Below are 20,856 nucleotides of genomic sequence, written 5' to 3'. Positions count from 1 at the left end.
TGGACATCTGCTTTAAGAATCAGAGGTCTCTCCCATCTATTGCCATTTAATTTTTTTAAAAAATCTCATACTGTTACTTAACTTTATACACGTACTTCTTGTCTCATTTATTAGGCTATTATTAGTTCCTTGAGGCAAAGAACTATGTGCTCTACTCCCCTTTGCTCCATATGGTTATCAATCTAGTGTATTACCTGAGAGGTGCTTTAATAAATCAAACCTTCATTAACTACTTGTTATATTTAAGATACTCTGCTAGGTGCTGGGAGAGACAAAAAGGTCAATGAGACATAATCCCAGTTCACAAGTAGCTTACAATCTATTAAGGGAGATGAGACATGCACAAAAATATAATATAAATAGAATATACAATAGAATAAGTGAATGAGAAGGGTATGAGCAACCTTCCATACATCTTGACTGGAAGAGAAGATGGCTTCTAGCCCTGAGAAGATTATGGGGTGGGTAGAGAGAAATATCAGATAAGGCTTCATAAAGAAGGTAGCATTTGAGTTGGACCTTGGAGGACATCGCACCCAGAGGGAACAACCTGGACAGATGCCAAGGTCCCTAGGGATATGGTTGGTGGATTCTAAGAATCTAGTGTAACTGGAGGATAAGTACATTAAAGAGGGGCACGTGAGATAAGAGGGAGGTATTGGGTTGCAGCCAGATTATAGACAGCCTTGAATAACAGGGTAAAGAGTTTAGACTAGTCAACAAGCAATGAGGATTGACATGGTACTTATAACAACATTGAGGAAGAATGCTTACCTATCGATAGCAGTATGGAAGATAAATTGGAATAGTAGAGACTGGAGGCAGATTAGGGGGTTGGTTTGATAAATTACTTCAGTCAAGTAGGAGCCATCTCTTCCTTAGTATATTATAATGCTCATTTTTATTTCAATAATAACCAAGATCCAGAAGAGGAAGGCACTGAATAGGGCCTCACAGCAATCAAGGAAAGAATCAAGACTAAAACTCAGGTGAATGGGTTACCTGCTTCTTAGAATTAATTCTTTTTAAGTTGAAAAACTAATATTTAACTCTATGCAAAAAGCAAAGATCATTCTCCAAATCTAAGGTTCTAAGTAGAATGAGAAGAAGGAACAACTCTTACCATCTCCATCAAACACCAACTGTGTCTCCATCGTGGGCGTCGGCTTAGACCCATCATCTGAATTGAGGGTTAAAAAGAAACGAAAAGACACTACCATTATTGAGGTAAATTACTATCTACTCTCCAGAATTGTTGAATGGTTGGGTTTGCACATGGCCTGGCCAAGTCCAGAATGAGGGCAACAAAGAGGGAAAATATAGGTGAAGACAAAAGGGACAAGGTGAGAAGACATCCATCAAAACAAATTCCCGTACTTGCTGTTTCAAGGGGGGTGGGGGTGAGTGAGAAAAGGGAAGCGGGTCTTCATTTCTTGAGAGACTTCTACTCCCAAGTAAAATACGGCATGGGAAAGAATTACCTCACCTGCTCTCATATCTCCGCATTTCAGAAGCTAGAAAGAATAGTAGGCATGGTAGACAAGGTTTAGTCAGAGTTAAGTGTGCCCCATGATATCCATTTCTTGCTCTCATAGAGAACAAAGAAATAGAATCATCAGGATAAAGGCCTCACTCCTTTGTGGCTTAGCCAATCTTCTTGTGACACTTACCAACACAAAACCTGCCCTGGTGGTTTCGTAGCTGTGAACAAACAAGGGGTTAAAATAGTTCCTGATAGTTCTGCCCCCGCGGTCCTTGGCCATAGCCTCCATTTCTGGTGCTCACCATTTTGAGAAAACAGAAAGGTCCATCTTGCCATCATCTAAGCCCTCTGTAGTATTCTTACGACTTGGAGATAGTGGAGAACTGGACATTTTTTGTTGTTGTTCAGCTGTTTCAGTTGTATCCAACTCTTTGTGACCCCATTTGGGGTTTTCTTGGCAAAGATACTGGAGTGGTTTGCCATTTCCTTCTTGAGCTCATTTTACAGATGAGGAAACTGAGGCAAACAAGGGTAAGTGACCTGCCCAGGGTTATCCAGCCAGTAAGTGCCTGAGGCCAGATTTGAATTTAGGACTTTCTAACTCCAGGCCTGGTGCTCTATCTACTGCACCACCTAAACATATTTTACTTTGACCTCTAAAGCATCCATCTCAACATGGACTACAATGTTAAAGAAAAAAGAAAGAGAGATTTCATTTTGTTTGTGTGTTTAACATGGAAATGGGAACAAAGATTTTTGTCATTCTAACCCTAGTCTTGGGGTAAATATTTGTTGTTCTCTTTATAGAAGTGGTGTCAAAATCAAATTAGGAGCCATTAATCCATACATAAGGATCCCTGTGGCTTCATACTGACTTAGTTTTAAAATGTAATGTTATCTGTTTTATTGTATTTTAAAATTTATTTTGTTAACTATTTCCCAATTACATTTTAATCTGGTTCAGCAGCACTTGGGGAGTGTGGTGAGCTGCGTGCAGGTTGGTATGTTTGACATCTCTGCTGTATAGGACAGGAAACCACTTGTTTAAAGTGTCAACAATGCCAGGTGATTGGGGCTGGAAGAAAGAGGTAGGAAATAATATATTGATCCGAGACATCTGTGTTATCTCCTCTCTTTCAAAAGCCTATCTCATAAAAAAAAGAAAATTACTTTAATGTAATACCATATTAAATACCAAATGACTCTGTGATCTCGTTGATTTGAGAAGTCCTGACAGCGATACAGACTGCAGTTTATCCATGCCTATCAAATGAGATATCTCTAAAGAACTTAGTGCAGTGCCTAGCACAAGGTAGGTGTTTCATAAATGCTTTTCCCCTCCCTCCCCACCCTGTCCATCCTGGGCAACTCCCAAAAGTTCACCACTAGGGGTTCACCCAACATTCTGGAGACCTTCCTTGCTTTCTCCTTATCATGAGGGTACCAGGGGAGCACTGGCAATATCCTATTTTTTATATATCTATATATCTATATATATCTATATATATAGATATATAGATACACACATTTTATATATATAATAATATATAATATATAATATAATATATATTATATATTATATATATTATATATTATATTATATATTATTATATTGTATTATATTATTATATTATATATATAGTATTATATATATTCTATATTATATTATATATTATATAATATAATATAATATAAATAATATATATAGAATATATATACACACATTATATATATAATAAATACACACATTATATATATAATATATACACACATATCTGTATATATACATGTTATATATAAATGTTAAATATATATGTATATGTGTATATATGTGTATATATATAAATATATATATATATATACATGTTATATATATAATGTTAAACAAGTTGGGATAGAGAACACTGCTTCTCAAATATTACTTAGACTACCAGTGAACTCATCAATAGTAAAAGTCAACAATTGGGACTCTCGGATCCTTTGACCTAACTAGAGCAGAAACTAGGAATTCTTGCAAACAGAGTAAATTCAAGGGTTACAAACAGTATAGAGAACAATTGGTCTTGGACATCAGGTGCCATAGAGGAGTCCGTGTGTGACTCATCCCCCAGACAGTCTAGTCAGCACCCCCATGACAATGCTAAATAATCCCTAACTCTTAACCCCTGAAATCAGTCAAAGAAGATGTGGCAAAATGAAAAGGATGCAGCAGTGGGGGAAGATGGAGCCTTGAAAGAATGGTACTACAGTGAAAGGATCCTTAGAGTAGTGGCGTCCCAGTAGGGTGAGAAAAAACAAAATTGGCTAGCCCATCACTGTAGGGCTTAGCGGAAGAGCATAAGGAATGGGGACAGCATTATCGGGGACCAGGACAGGTGGGACACATCCTCCAGATATTGATGCCCTAGGGCAAATGGGACTCTACCCTAGGCCTAATATTTAATCAAAGTAAAAGGAGGGAGTCTGATTACTGATCACATTTTCAATACCCCAGATTGCCTGAGGTTATCTGCCCTTCTAGAAAACAAAATCAGTTGTTTAATTCTATTGCCAGACTGATCCCTATAGAGGTGAAGGCCAGTCATATTGATATGAAATAAAAACCCAAATCCTTTATTTGCTAACACAAATAAGTTCTCACTCCTGCTTGACTCACAGGATTCAAAGGGATACAGAGTTGTATAGAGTAACCAATCAGATTCAGACTCCCGGGCAGTGTGCGCATGTGTGCGTGTGCGTGTGTGCGCGCGCGCATGTGAGGGGAGAAATCGGGGTGATATTGGAAGTTGGAGGAGAGGAAGGTCAAATGCCAGAGCAGTAAAAAAATAAGAACTCCAGCTGTATTTGCATGTTTTAAGCAGGCTCCTGAAACAAAGATCTTTTGACTCCTAAGCTGCCCAAGGTTGATCTGGAAGTCATTGAGGGAAAATAAACACAGCCCAGAGCCACACAATGTCATTTTTATAGCATCACTTCCCCTGACTCTATTAACACCTCTTTCCATTCAATTCAATAAACCACTGGCTGGGCCAGCATACACTTGGTTGCTTTTGTTGGATATGAAGATATAAATACCTCTGTACAGTCGCCCTCTCTGCCAATCAGGGTTTATTGTCCTCGCCCACATCTATCCCCATGTAATAAAGAGTGTGGTAGGGAAAGGAGAGTTTCAAAAGCAATAGGGTATATAAGTAGAATGAACATTAGATCTACAGTTTCTAAGAATCTTGGTTCCAATCCTAGCTCTGCCCTTATTCTACTTATTTGCCCCTAGGCAAGTTACTTAATTTGTCTGGCCTCAGTTTACTCAGCTGTAAAATGAGGGAATTGTATAACACAATCCCTGCTTTAAAGCTATGATCTTATCATATTACAGAAAAACCAATGGATATGACATTAGAAGACCTGGATTAGAATCCCATCTTCTTCTTCTTCTTTTTTTTTTTTCTTTTTGCAAGGCGGTTAGGGTTAAGTGGCTTTCCCTGAGTCACACAGCTAGTAAGTGTTATGTGTCTGAAGCTGGCTTTGAACTCAGGTCCTCCTGACTCCAGGGTCAGTGCTCTATCCACTGTGCCACCTAGCTACCCCCAAGAATCCCATCTTCTTTACTAATTATGTGACTTTAGACAAAGCTCTCTGGACCCTCGTTCCCCCTCCCCCCAAAAAAAGGAATGAGTTGGGGAGGGCTAATTCAAGTCTCTACAAAATTCCTTTCAGTTTTAAATCCTATGGTCCTTTATCAAGCAGAAAATAAACATCCCCAAAGGAACTGTGAACAGTGACAAACAAAACACTTCAGGTGACTGACACCTTTGAAATGGAGTGTCCCACCTGGGCTCATTCAGAAGTGTGACTGCTCGTGCCTAATCACCACCACCTGGTGGCTTTAAGTATTGATTCATAGCACAGCCTCTGGCACCAGGCTGTGATCACCCAAGAAACTTTATACCACGTTACCATGTTAAGGTCATATAGATTGAGACTGGGACCAGTCTGCAAGTTCTGAAGGACTTGGGGGATAAGGAAGAATGTTCTGGCTATCCATTTCTCCAGGAATTTTCATCAACTTCATAATGGAGGTAGAATGACTCAGGGTATTTTCAAGATGCCCAGGAACTTACAAGAAAACCCTGTTCTCTTTCATGACTTAAATCTAGATTCCTCAGGGCAGCTTTAGGCTTTTGGAACCTAACTAGGGCAAAATATGAAAACCCATTTCTAATAATAACAGGCAGTTTATCAGCTCTTGACAAGTAGCTAGAAATACCTAAAGGGATTTGACTCAGTGTCATTTCATGCCCACAAACATTAATCCATATGTACTCAAATTGAATGAAATAAAATAAACCCACATAATTAAAAAAAAGAAAAGAAACAGGGTACCCCAAGTCTTAGTGCAGTTGTAAGCTTTTAACAATTCTTAAAAGTTTACAACTGCACTAAGACTTCTGGGACACTATGTATGCCCCTTATTGTCAAGGGTGCTGATGGAAAGCGTAGTTTTTCTCAGGTGGAAAGAGAGACTAAGAGATCATGGGAGGCAGAAGTTACAAAGGAAAGGGAAGCTAAAAATGTTTGGGTCCCACAGAGTGGCCTGAGGAATATGCAGAAGAATGTCAGTGAAAGGACATCAGCTCTCTGATTGCAAGAAAAGGGGTTGCTTCCCTGGACTGGATATAATTATGAGCAGTTGAAACTTTGTCTGGCTCACTGACCCACTTAAAGAGTGACCTTTCTGGACAGAACTTGCTGCCCAACTGGGCGAGTGAATTTATCTCCTCTTTCTCCATTTCTCTCTCTCTCACTGCTGCCTAGTGAACTGACATTTACTCTGAAATCTTGTACATTTGATGTTTATACTTTTATCATGTTTTTCCCCTCAAAAGATAAGCTATTGAAATTCTTTTTTTTTCATTTTAAGAGATTGATTATCATAAAGTAGAGGACCACACTCTGGCCAAAGGACAAAGAGGAACCTCTCGTCAAACATCCCTACACTTAACCATGAGCTTCTCTCTCTCTCTCTCTCTCTGGATTTTTACATAGATAAGATCATAACATTGTAAAATTTAGAATTAGGAAAGATCTTTGCAATTGTCTAGTTTCTAGCCCCTTTGTTTTACAGATAAAGGCACTGAGGAAGGTTGACGTGATTTGTCCATAGGCTTACATCTGGTAAGCAGCCAACCTGAGATTTGAATCCTGATCCTCTAAATTCAGTGCTCATTGCACTAACCAGGCTGTCCCTATCAATGTTATTTCTTACTGACACATACTGCAACCCAGGGTCACCACCTTGTTGTTCACTCATTTCAGTTGTGTCTGACTCTTTGTGACCCCATTTGGGGCCTCTTCTTGGCAAAGATACGGGAGTCGTTTGCCGTGTGCTTCTGCAGCTCTTTTACAGAGATGAGGAAACTGAGGCAAACAGGGTTAAATGACTTGCCCAGGGTCATACTGATATCCGTCTGAGGCTAGATTTGAACTCACAAAGTCTTCCTGACTTCAGGCCTGGTGCTCTATCCACTGTACCACCTAGCTGCCAATAGATAGATAGATAGATAGATAGATAGATAGATAGATAGATAGATAGATAGATAGATAGATAGATAGATAGATAGATAGATAGATAGATAGATAGAAAGAAAGTGAAAGAAAGAAAGATCCATCTTAAATATTATACAAATGTTATCGGGAAAATATAGTTTCTATACAAACTGCTTATTTTAACTTAATAAAATGAAAACTTTTTTTCAAATGACTTCATTTTAAAAAAGGAAAGTCAATCTGGAAGAATTTCATCTGGAAGAGGTTAAGAATAGCAATACTAAAATTACCACTATGGATAGATCTTGTTCCTTTTTCCCCCATTCTCAATGTACTTGAGGCACAGTTTTATGCATTCATTCTCCTAACCACCTGGGGAAAGAGGCAAAGGACAAACATGTGCAGAAACAAAGTACAGAGAATTTGAATGATTCATCTAAAATCCTATAGTAGGTCAGCAACTTCAGAAACTCAGAAGTAATTTCTTTTTTAGACAATTACATGGCTGGTCTTCCAAAATTCAATGTCGAGTTCTCCCTCCTTTCAAAGCCTTGTGATTCCCTTGCAGGTGTTTCCCAGAGGAAATCATAGCCCCCAAAGGGCTCTGTGGGCCAATACAGACAGTGGGTTTATGTAATAGCTCAATTCCTAGCCTTACAGGAAAGCCTGGCCCACGCACAGACAGCTGGAAGTCACTCCGACCCCTGATGACACTATTCAAAGCCTTCTCTGTTTGGCTTTTTGATTCCTGATTGACATTCAGTGGCAGGTGGAGATAAATGTCGGGCAGAGGACAATGTTGATCTGCTCTGACTATTCTAGGGAAAGACTTTTCAGAATAAAACAAAACAAAACAAAACAAAAACCAAAAAAAAAAAAAGAGAGAGAGAGAGAGATGTGCTTAAGAGGCTGAATAGAGTCTAAGAGGTCCAGAGAAGCAGGGCTGGGGTTTTCAAGGCACTGGCAAGTCAATTGAAGAGTTAATTGTTTGGGTGTACAATGACTTTATTCTGACTACATACAAAGAGCTTTCTCTTCCAGGTCCTTCAAAAGCAAATGTGTCAAAGGGGCTGGAATAACATTCTATACTAATGGCACCTCTTGAGGTCTCTAAGATCACACAGCCTTGGAAAAGGAGGAAAGAAAAGAAAACCACTGCCCCTTCCAAGATTCACACACACACAAAAAGGCTTCTCGGTGATCCAAAGTTCCCCTTTACATCTTGGTCTCTTCTTAAACCACTTCTGTCTGTAGACACCTTTCTCCTGGAGTCCGTTATGACTATTAATATCCCCTAATAAATACATACATCAGTATGTGCTTATGTATACAATCAAGTTAAGAACTCCTGTCCTGTATGGGGTAATAGTAGACTAATTCTCCCTTGGGAGAAGGGAAAGTTCCTGCTTTTTGCAGACAGAGGGCTGGGACTTCCTATAAGTTATGGCCCTGAGGTGTACAGTGTTGGAATGATTTTTCTAAGGCTACTCTTTGACAAGGAATTGATAGTACCTGTTTGTAAAACTCCTTTGTGAATCTGGGAAATATACTGCAGAAAGGTAGTTATGGAAGATTAAATCTTAGCCTACTTCTCTATCTGCCATGCTGGGCTGAATTTTCTTCAGGTCACCTTTACCATGAACATTCTCACTCCACTTAGACCCATAAATGCCATCATTCTGATACTTTCATTTGAAAGTGTAACTGTTTTAGAGAGGGGAAGAATGAAAAATGGGGGGAATTATTTTCTAATCCTCTATACTGATCCTATATGGATATTCCCACCCTCTAAAAAAAAAAGGCATGAAAACAGATTTAGATCAGTCATTCACATTCTCAGATGTGTATCTCCTAGCTCCATAAGAAAGGAAGCTGGGATAGTGCTTCTGAGTCAGATTAGGGATAAAAGAGAAAGAGCCAAAATACTAAAACTAGGCCCAAATAAAGGACCTAGGAGGAAAAAAGAGCAAAAACTTTTTGCTGTGTCTCAGGGCTGGGGTGCAGTACTTTAGAATTGGTCCTAACAACTTTCCACCATTAGGTTCATGATCCCGGCTACTCTTTCACCTCTCCCTGGAACAGTATTCAGATCTAAATCCACATCTAGATTTAGAGGTAATGTCAGGCACAATGACAGGTTTTCATCAGTTTTCCTGAAACCAATCTCCCTCATCTGTTCCCCTGCTGTCCCATTAGGAATATTGAGCTGAATGTTCAAGCTGGTTTGGATATTGACATGCCAGGCTACAAGGGCAGAAAGGAAAGGAAATATTGTCCAGTCCAATGATGGGTTTCACATGTGGATCTGTGCCTCTGCAATTTCTGCTAATCTCAAATTCAATTCAATTTAACAAATAAATATATGTAACAACTACTATGTGCAAGGCATCGTCATCGGCATTAGAATACAAAAATAAAAATGAAAAACTTTCTACCCTCCAGGAGTGTGGCCAGTCCTTCCATTAGAGGTAGGTCCCTTCTTTAGGGATAGGCCTTATTCTTAGACACGAAAGCCAATTACACAATTGTAACCCCTCTTGTCTTCTTCATTCTTTCTACCTACTAAAAGAAACTCCCATTTTTGCAGCACTTTACTATTTGTAAAGCACTTTCTTCACATCGTCCCTCTCTGGTGTTTGCAAATGGTCTCCTGCATTAGAATGTGAGCTCCTTAAGGGCAGGAACTAATTTTGCCTTTCTTTATGTCTCTAAGCTTAGAATGGTGCCTGGTGCATAGTAAGTACTTGTTGACTAACTGGTAGATAGCATTAGTTATTGTTGTACTCATTTCACAGAAGAGGAAGCTAAAAAAACTCAAGTGAATTTAAGTTATTCAGAGTCACATAGTTAATAAGAGAACGAGCTGGGATTTCAATCCAGATCTGACTCCCAGTCCCACACCCTTACACGTACACATCTGTATTCACTCTGATCAGCAGATACCCATAAGTCACTTCTAAAGTTGAGACAATGGTAATAAAAAGACATGTAATAGGAGTTCAGAGGAACCACTTGCCTTCTTTTTCCCCCAAAGAGAACCACATTTGGTACAACTAGAAAAATTTTCTACTGCTTTGAGACTATTTATTTCCCATCTACATTTGAAGATGAACCATCACCAAAAAGAGGAAAAGAACAAGGTGCCAAATTTCAATTCCTATTACAACTCAGGGCCTCCACAGCCCCCAAGATCCAAGAGCCTTACCTTGACTCCCCATCTTACCTTGACCTTCCCATTTGAGTCCTACTTTCTATGCTTGGGACATAGGCATTTGAAAATGCTCTTCCCCTCTTGGAACTGGAGAGATAATTGGGATAGAAGAGAAGAAGACCCCTTATCTATAGTTCTACCAGGTGTGGGGAACCAGAGGCCTCAAGGCTGCAGGTTCCCCACACCTACAATCTAAAACATAATGCCTACCTTTCTAAATTGACTTACACCAGGCTCTGAAGTTGGGGAAAGAAAGGAAGAGCCAATATTTTGACAGAAGCTGCAAGATAAAAATCAGGAGAGACCTTGGTTCATATCCCATCTCCAGTAATCTTTCTGTGGCTCTGGGCAAGTCACCTAATTTCCTGGAGTCTCAGTTTCCTTTATTTATTCTAATGAAATAAGCATTTATTAAGCACCTACTATGTACAATGCCTTATGCTAAGTTTTGAAATACAAAGAGAAAATGAAAAACAGTCCATGCCCTCAAGGAATTGAGGAGTAACTGAATGTAAACAGATAAGTACATACATGATCATTTGATAAGGAGCGGAGAAAAAGCTCTAACAATTAAAAGGCTCTGGAAAGGATTCCTATAGGAAATGATGAATAACATAAAGCTTGAAAGAAGTTAGGCATTCTAAGAGGCAGAGGTGAAGAGCAATTGCATGGCAGGCATGGGTAACAGCCTACACAAGGAGACAGGAAATGGAATGCCGACTTCAAGGAAAAGCTAGTAGGTCAGATTGGATGGAATGTAAAGTATGTGGAGTTATTTGCAATAAGCAGGGAAAGGTAGGTAGAGACCAGACTGTGAAGGGATTTAAATGTCAAGCTGTTGAATTTGCACTTTATCCCAGAGGCAACAGGAAACCATTGATGTTTCTTGAGGAGAGGAGTATCCTAGTCAGATTTATGCTTAATTGTATGGTGGCTATATTAGAGGGGGGGGGGGGGGGGGGAGAGAGAGAGAGAGAGAGAGAGGAGGTGTAAAGTCCAAATAAGGGACTATTGCAATTGTCTAGGTGAGAAAAGATAAGGGACTGAACTGGAGTGGTAGCCATTTGACTGCTGGGAAGGGGAAAGGTGCCAGAAATGTTGCAGAGGTAGAATAAAACAATAACTGATTGGAAAATGAGGCTAATTAATAATACAGTGCCTACATCATAGGTCTGTGGTCCTTTTGAAAGTGCTCCAGATGGAAATTATAGCTGTTGCCATTTTGTCAGTCTTTTCCAGAGGACCAAGTGCCTCCAGAAGGACCACTCCCTATAAGGAGAGGGTCAGTGACCTTATTGACTCCCTCCGTGTCCCACAACAGGACTTGTGGGAAGGTAGGAACAAAGAAAAAGGGGCAGAAGAAATAGCTTGGAAACTGACAGCATTTCAAAGACCATCCATTTGGTTCTCACCAGCAGAGTGTCCTCCATCATCCCTGTATCATAGAAAGTCAAAACTGCCATGGAGTCAAGCTCTGTATTATTTCTTAAATTTGGGTGTAGAGAACCAAGAAATCCATGCTCTAGGGTCTGCATTCTCACCTGGCCACTGCCATGGAGTCTTTGCCAGATGCTCTTAGCTTCAAGAAATCTTCTAAAATGTTCCCAACTGTGGCTTCTATTTCTCTTCTGGGGCAAATAGGGTTAGGCTGTTGGAGAAAAGAGTCTTCCCTTCTCAACCCCTCTGTTCCCCACTACCTTCCAAAAAATGGGACTAAGTAACTAAATACAGTTGGCAAGGCAGACATGAGGGGCCTGATCAGAGGAATGATGTTAGCCAGAATGGACAGTATTTAACTCCAAACCACCTGTAAACCACATTTCCCTCTGTACACAGTATTGTGGCATAATTGAAACATCACTGATGACAATTTACATTCATTTATATAGCTCTTTGAGGTTAACAAAGACAGAAGATCTTCCATGACAATACTTATCTAAAGATGGTGATTTAAAGAAAGTCAACTTTAAATCACCCATTTGAGTCTGGTCTGGGGTAATAATGTTAGAAGACCTATCAAATAACAAAATGGAAAAAAGGGGGGATGGGTTATGAACTACTAATCCCAACTCTGCCTAGTAACCAGGGGAAGACCCTGAGCAAATTGCTTTCCATTTTAGGGGTCTCAGATTTCCTACCAAATGAATATGAACTGCTCTTCCCTCAGAAAGAGACTATTAAAGGCAAGGACCCTATCAAGAGGTAAAGCAGCCATGAAAACAAAACAAAACATTGCTTTAATGTGACTGTGGATGACATCAGTGAGACACGGTATAGCTGCCCCAGTTCTATCATATAAGCTCTTCTCAGTCGCTAGCCTAACCATCCCTTTGTCAAATGCAATATGGCGACATGGAGAGAATGCTAGATATGGAGTCCGGAAGACAGATTCAAATCCTGCCACTGATACCAGCTCGCTGTAAGCCTCATTTTTCTTATCTACAAAATGAGGGTGGAAATACCTGTAAGTACCACAGTATTGTTGCAAAGAGCAAATAAGTTGAAGGATGGCAAAGCACTTACAAATGTTAACTTTGTTGTTGTTCAATCATTTTAGTCCTGTCCTGCTCTTTTGGACTCCATTTGGGGTTTTCTTGGCAGAGATACTGGAGTGGTTTTCCATTTTCTTCTCCAGTTCATTTTACAGGTAAGGAAACGAGGGAAACAGGGTTAAGTGACTTGCCCAGGACCACTCAGCAACTAAGCGTCTGAAGCTGGATTTGAACTCAGGAAGATAAGTCTTCCTGACTTCAGGCCCAGCACCCTATCCACAAATATTAAAGTGCTACATGTTAACTACTGTTATTATCCAGTTTACCAGCCACCCATCCTTCTCTCCCCATTCCAACTGAGAACACAGGGCCACCCCTCCTGAGCACTGTTAAAATTGGAATTTGAGTGAAGAGGTATCAGATCTGCCATGAGTCAGTGTTCTAGGCCCTAAAAATAAAGAGGAAGAAAGGGACTTTGGAGAAAAAAGTTTGGAGAAAAACCTTCACACTTGAAGCTATATTGAAAGCCTATGTTTACATTGCAGTCCAATCCTGCACTCAGGATGAGAAAGCTGTGGGGATGCAGGAAAGCCTCTCAAAACAAAATGGTTCTCTTGGTCTAAAAGATCTTCTCCTCTGATATCCAGGAGCATTTGCCTAGAAAAGACAAAAGGTTCTACATAGAATTCCGATGGAGTTTTGATTTTTTTTTCCCTTAAAAGTTTCTCATCTGCCAGTCATCTTACGGAAAATACGCTGAAAAGTCAATTGAAGTAAAGGTTCCAAGAGTCAGATAGTTTGCTCCCATCTATTTTGTCACAGCAGGAACGAATGATTTGATTCCTTGGTTTTTGGAAAAGATCATTCATCTTGCATTATTATTGCTTGTCTTCTTAGATATTTCATAGTCTTGTGTCCACCTGTCATGTGATCCCCTATAGAAGACACTAACTCTATAGCATTGTGGCATAATTGAAATAATACTGACAACAATATATTTTTATTTAATTATTTAAGGTTAACAAAGTTCACCTCCCCCCAGAAAAACCCCTCCATAACAAATTTATGAATGTAAGTATTTTCTCCATCAGGGTAGCTAGGTGGTACAGTAGATAGAACCCTGGGCCTGGAATCAGGAAGACCCGAGTTCAAATCTGGCCTCAGATACTTATTAGCTGGGTGACCCTGGGCATGTCACTTAACCTTGCTTGCCTCAGTTTCCTCATCTATAAAATGAGCTGCAGAAGGAAATGGCAAACCATTCTAGTATCATTGCCAAGAAAACCCCAAATGGGATCACAAGGAGTTGGACACAAGTGAAATGACTGAACAATGACATTTTCTCTGTATTACAGATAAAGAGACTCAACTCAGAGAGGTTGCTCCATATCAATTGTCCCATAGCTAGTTAGTGTCAGAGCCAGGATATGAAAACGACTCCAGTTCAATGCTCTGCTTGCAAAGAGAGAGACATAAGCTGGAATCACAGCTCTGACACTGACTCACTGTGTTACTGGGCTGATCACAACTTCTGTGAGATGCAGTTTCTTCATCTGTAAAATGAGGATATCACCTTAGAGCAATGTTCTGGGGATCAAATGAGAAAACGCATGAGAAATAGGGGTCATAGGCCATGAACGGCTATACAAATGTCAGGTGGCATTGCTAAAATTAGCTACAGAGTGTGTGAACACACACACACACACACATACACATCTTGAAGCAACAGGCCCTAAAGGGAAGAAAGGCAGGCAAGGATGTGATCTTTCCAGATCAATTGTTGTTTGAAATTCAAACATATGGCACAAGACCTAATATAGCTTGTGTTAATTACCACACATGTGCCCCATAAAAGAGTCTGTTAAATCTGCAGAGCACAAAGAACAGAGAGGGAAAAGCTATTCTGAGAGATTAAGTCAACAGTCTGTAGTTTTCACCCTTCTCCCTTCCCGCAGGTGTCTCTGTATAAGATAACACTGCTGGTGCCCCCCCCTTCCTTCCTTCCCTCAGGCCTCACACCTGGGAGCCAGGGGACCCCCGGGGCACTCGGAGGTTCCCTTCTGGGGCCACAGCATACCAAACTGCTGTGACCTTGTAAGTGATTGTGCTTCTCTCTCACTCCCTATTTCCATGGGCCTCTTCTACTTGTCATTCCCCTCCTTTCCCTTAAAGGGCTAATTCCTGGTTGGCAACCAGAGTCTGGCCCACAATATAACTTCTCATTCCTCTCAACTAAAGAGAAAGAATCCTTTTCTGGTCCTGTCAAGAAGTCATACTCACAGGGGCAAGTGGGGGGAAGGAAAGTTACATTGGATCTGGATCCAGTCTAACCCCCTGCACACACAACATAGACTTTGGACATGCCCTCCTCTTAACCTTCTTCCTATACCTCTCCACTCTCTCCATCCTCCACACTCCTGATGCATTTTTGAGGCTGACTACAAAAACAACCAACTGAATCAGGAAGGAGACATGTCCTATGATTACACTAGGCTGTGGTATAGGAAAAGCAGACCCCATGTGTGGGCACCGACTCTAACAAGGAGTCTTTTGTCCCTTTCCCACCTGCTGCCCTCTAGAACACATTCCATTCTTAAGTGGCAGCTGAAAGAGGAACCTTGGCAGGTTGATTCAGGATATTACAAATGCCCTCTCCCACCTTTAGGGCACCAGTTCAAATCCCGCTTTCCTGGACAGGTGTGCCCGAGGGTGGTCATTTCCCCAGGTGGTCAGGGAGGGAGACACCGGGGAGGGAGACTTCACATTCCAAGGACACCAGCTCCTATCTCAAATCTATCCAGACAGGCAGGGGAATCCATTACCTCTGTATGGTGGTTTTCTCATCAGAGGCCAAATAATCCCCCAGATTCTCCACTGCTATCGTTCTCCCAAAGACACAATCCTCTCTGGTATCACCAGGAAAATCCATGGGAATTAACACTGGAGGGTACACCAGAAAGGAAATTGCTAACAATTCCCTCTTCAGAAGCTTTGATAGTCACCAGCAGATTTCATTGTGCCACTCTAAATCCCCCAACCAGAGCAGGACCAATTGCTGAAACACCTATTAATGCTAATGAAATACACAGGAACCATGGCTCATCTCAGACACCCTACCTAGCTTTATCAACAGCTTAGTGAGGCAACATTTCTGCCATTTGTTAATCCTAGGGTGAGGGCATCCTAATCAACCTGGAAACCTACTGGATGATTTCTTCATTAGTTCATCTTAAAAATAAATAAACAAACCCTATGACCCATCTTTATTCCTATTACGTGGACTGCTCCTGGTTTTCTACTTTGCTCCCTTTTAGTGGACAGGAAAAAAAAAAGCCAAAGTAACTCGTTTTACATTGTTGTTGGTCAGTTTCACTTGTAGGACCTATTCTGAGGAAACAACGTTAATTTTTATAAGGATTTCTAATGTTTGAAGGAAATCAAACCCCCCCCCCCCACACACACAACCTTAATTTCCCCAGAGTTCCTCATAAACCACCCCAAACCACATCAACATAATAAAGTTGTTTGTGTTGTTTGTTTTAAATTATCTATTATTTCTTATTCTCATTCTCTCACCAGAATAACCAGGACAGGGCAATCAAAACTTCGTTTCAGCGCACTGAAGTTTAGAGTACACTCATGACTCCTTTTGCAGCAGTTTAGAAGAACTAACCTTATAATTTAGTTAGCAAGAATAATTTGTTGAAATAAAGAGCTACTAGATGGGATTTTTTCTTCTCCTGTTGCCGCACTTCACTTCAAATTCTCCAATCCTCTGCTCCACCAACACCTGAGGCATTGTTCTCCAGCAAGCGGCTTCCCCCACCAGGCTATATAACATCCTAGAATCTATCCCCGACCTGCTCAATTGAAACGCACCAAAATGATTAATTGCAGCTCTGGTTTTCAACTCATCTAATCAGCTATCTACTAGAAGTGATTCTCAATAGGGGCAGCTAGGTGGCCCAGTGAATAGAGTGACAGGCCTTGAATCAGGAAGACTCATTTTCCTGAGTTCAAATCTGGCCTCAGATATTTACTAGGGTGTGACCCTGGGCAAGTCACTTAACTCTGTTTGCCTCAGTTTCCTCATCTATAAAATGAGCTGGAGAAGGAAATGGCAAACCATTCTAGTGTCTTTGCAAAAAAAGCAAAACAAAACAAAACCATGAAGAGTCAGAAATGACTGAACAACAACAATTCACAGGATGATTCAGAGCAGGGCACTTGAACCCACGTTCCTTGACAAGTGTACCTTTATTTCTCTCTTGGACAGCCTTCTAGGCTCTACCTCAAAGGCATGAGATAGGGGAAAACTAGAAGCTATCACTGAGATAGCCTCAAGAATATCTGGTATCCTTGGTTATAGTGGGATGTATAATGCGTAATATATAATAAGGGATATTCAGAGAGACACCAAGAACAATGGAGCCATCTCTGATATCTCTTAACCTCCTTGGAGGCCTCCTTTACTGTAAAAAATTAGGAAATTAGACAAGTGGACCTCCGTGTTCCCTCCCAGTTCTAAAGCTGTGATCTTATCTGCTATTACATTTGTCTCTCTCCTGCTTCAGTGCTGGACGTATACACGTACAGGAGATACCAAACGCGGCATCCTTACTGAGTGAAAGACTGAATCATCCCACAGTGGGTGTACTGCCTTGCCCTGTCCTTGCATTCACGGTGTGTTTATTATATGACTAACAATCAAGGCTCTTGTCTGGGGATTCCAGGTGTTTGCCCTCACACCCCCAGGCCTGACCAAAATTTCTGTGAATAATTATTTGCTTTAAAAAGGAAGGGCTGGGGAGAGTGGCAAGGCCTCTCCAGGGGACAGCTGTAGGTTTTACCAGAGGCTCTTTCCAGCTTGTCTAAACGTTGACTGTTTAGGAATGGCTTATGAAGCAGGACTCACATTTTTATCATGTAAGGAACTCCTTCCACCAAAGTAGATGACAAGCTGTGGATGACTTAGTGGGCCTACAGAGTTGCTAAAGATGTATCAAGGTTAAGCAACCTGTTAAATGTCAGAGGTCTACCTACTTTCAAACCCAGCACTCCATTTACTACACCAACGGTTCTCAAACTTTTTGGTCTCAGGACCCCTTTACACTCTTAAAAATTATTGAGGACCTAACTCAAAGGGCTTTTGTTTATGTTATTGTTGTTGTGGTTCAGTCATTTGAGTTGTGTCTGAATCTTCATGACCCCATTTGGGGTTTTCTTGGCAAAGATACTAGAGTAGCTTGCCATTTTCTCCTCCAGCTCATTTTACAGATGAGGAAACTGAGGTAACCTAGGATTAAGTGACTTGCCCAGGATCACCCAGCTAGTGTCTGAGGCCAGATTTGAACTCAGGAAGATGTGTCTTCCTGATTTGAGGCCTAGCACTTTATCCACTGTGCCACCTAGCTGCCCTTTTGTTCATCTTCATAGTATTTACTGTATTAGAAATTGAAACATTTAGTACTATTATGAAAATAGTTTTGACCTCATCAACCTCATGAAAGGGTCTCAGGGACACACAGGGGTTCCCAGATCACCCTTTTGAGAACCACCGCTCTATACCATATTACCATTATACCACAATACCTCTCAGTGGAGATAAACACTGAATAAATCACAAAACTTCACTCACCTTTCCTTCCTGAGTTACCATGGCCTGAGGGTTTATCTGTGACTGAACCTTTGTTGGGGAAGGGAAAAAAAATAAACACATCAGGATGTATTCTGGATAGACTTCTTTTAAAGTCCTTATACAACTTGATGGTATAAGCCCACCGTATGTAAACATTTTCTTACACACATCTAGGATAATCATATACAATTTTAGTACACAGTCACATATGAGAGATTGGCTTCATATCAATGTTCTCAATATCCACGTTCTATTGAAGTGTTCCATGGTTTTCTCATTTCCCTAATTCAAAGTCACTTCCACACTACTCCTATCCCTATTCAACACAGTTCCCTCCCTTAGTTACCCCTACTGTGTGCTAAGTAGCATCCCAGTCTGGACTAGGTTATTTCTTTAGCAAAACCAGCTAAAAAGAAAACACTTCTCTCATCCCAGCTGCAATAACTGACATCTTATTGGTTAGGGCAGGAAATCAGTGATTTTCCAATTGCATTAACTGGAAAATAGTTGGTCCAATCATACTGAATGGGCAAAAATGGTCCCAGGCATGGAAACAATTTTCCACTGAGTGGGCTTGTCCCTTGAGGGAATGGACATCAAGCACACTTGGCTAAACATGCTGCTATATTCATCTGGGTGTCTCACACAGACCTGTTCTACCACTGAGGCACCTGTAAGCTCTAGGCAAGCCATACTTATAAAATGACAGAGTGATAGGGAGAGAGACATTATCATTAACTCATCTTCAAAATGGCATTCAGGGAAATATATTCCCTTAGATATACCACTAGATCCTCTTGAAAAAAGGTAATATCATATTTTATATTATATATTATATCGCATGGAACTGTGAATCCTACAATATCACTTTCCTCCAAATATGAGATTTAGGGGAGAATTCACTTAGTTTGGGTCTATTTTATTTTAAAGAAATATGTCCAGAGCATTTATAAGATGTCCAAAGTCAAAGAAGGCTTGATTTCTCTGTCTCTTAAGTAAAAGTTTCCAATTCCCCTTTAAAGCCACACAAAAGCAAACTTTCCTATTTGCCTTATGGATTTAAGTATTCTATTGCTAATGCTTATATTCCTTTCTATTCACTTTCCCCCTCCCCTTCTACCTACAGGGGCCATGAAGAAGGTGAACAATCCAAAGTGTTTAGAGAAAATTTCACAACAATGGTATTGGAATTCATTAAATCCTGGTCAGAAAAAAAATCCAGCCAGAGTAGCATTACATTGTTTTTGTTTGAAATTTCCTTGGGAATGGATACATTGAAATTTCCTTGGGAATGGGGGAAGAAGTATTAATAAAATGGAGGGGAAGTAGGTTATTAATTTCTGGGTGACAATAAACCCTTATATTAATCTTATGAGGCCTCTATCTTTAGTTTTAGTGTGGAATTGAAACTTATTGACTTTGTCACTTCCACTGTATTCTACCCCAAATATCTAAAACTAACCCAAGCAGAATTTTTGCTCACAAAATTGGAAATAGAAAACTAGAAACAGGTACTTCTATCATGGATCAACCCAAAAGGTATGTGTTTTACAATCCCATATATTCATCTACCCTGAATAATGTGGCATTTATAAGATGAGAAACAAGGGACTGAACTAGAACCAAAGCCCTTAGATTCTAGTCACTTGGCATCATTTCTACACAGGCTGAGGCATGACCTATTTGAGCCGTATCTTCCTCTGTTAGGACCAGTAAAGAGCTCACAATCCCCACCAACATTCCCAAGCATCTCAACTCCCCCCATCCCTGTGCAGCTTGCATCAGACTTAGTGTGGTTTCTCTTTCCACCCACTGATTCCTCCCAAACCTCCACCCCATAGTACCTGAACATACAGGAGTTTTGTTCTGCACAGAAGAGCCACTGATGGGCTTTCCGTCAGTAGTGACACACCAGCAGTATCCAGTATAAGTATGACACTGCACCTGTTTAGAGAAATGAGCAAAGGCCATTAGACTCAGAGATTGCTTCAGCAGGGATGGGTCAAGCTGGCTTGTGAAGGTAAATGACATATATTGCACCTGGTACTTGCTGTCAATCCCCTCCATTCCTACACTTGACTTCACAGTGTATTCACATGAGGAGGTCGGTCATTCAACGCCATTTATTAAAAGCCTATTACAGTATGCCATATTGCATCCTGGGAATAAGAATGGATACTGAAAAAAATAGTAGATACATCTGCTTTCAAATGTAATTCACCTAAAATAAGGCTTAAAGAAACTGCATGTAATATTAACGTCATACTACATTGAATTGCTTGCCTTTTCAATGAGGGTGGATGGGGAGGAAGGAAGGGAGAAAATTTGGAACCCAAAGTTTTAAAAACACATGTTTAAAAAAAATGTTTTTACTTGCAACTGGGAAATAAGAAATACAGGAAATGGGGTAAAGAAATCTATCCTGCCCTACAGGAAAAGGGAAGGGGAAGGGGATAAGAGAAGGGGGGGGAGAGATAGAAGGGAA

The 20,856-nt window shown here is 40.5% G+C and overlaps 1 protein-coding gene across 3 annotated transcripts in view; it reads right to left on the bottom strand.

Annotated features, from left to right (window-relative positions):
- Positions 1-20,856, bottom strand: part of LOC114030007 (SPARC-related modular calcium-binding protein 1) — a 195,067-nt gene that overhangs the window by 60,738 nt on the left and 113,473 nt on the right. For 2 of the 3 annotated variants that reach the window (XM_027844669.1, XM_027844670.1), the window contains exons 4-6: positions 20,216-20,315; positions 18,372-18,419; positions 1,124-1,213 (exon numbers count right to left, since the gene is read on the bottom strand). In XM_027844669.1, coding sequence (XP_027700470.1) covers positions 1,124-1,213; positions 18,372-18,419; positions 20,216-20,315 — 238 coding nt within the window. The remainder of the gene's footprint in view (positions 1-1,123; positions 1,214-18,371; positions 18,420-20,215; positions 20,316-20,856) is intronic. The other variant, XM_027844671.1, reaches the window with a different exon arrangement.

This window comes from Vombatus ursinus, unplaced genomic scaffold (genome assembly GCF_900497805.2).
Source record: "Vombatus ursinus unplaced genomic scaffold, bare-nosed wombat genome assembly UNPS02014945.1, whole genome shotgun sequence".
NCBI lineage: Eukaryota > Metazoa > Chordata > Mammalia > Diprotodontia > Vombatidae > Vombatus > Vombatus ursinus.
Note: the sequence above shows the minus strand (reverse complement) of the source record. Positions and strands in the feature narration are given on the sequence as shown.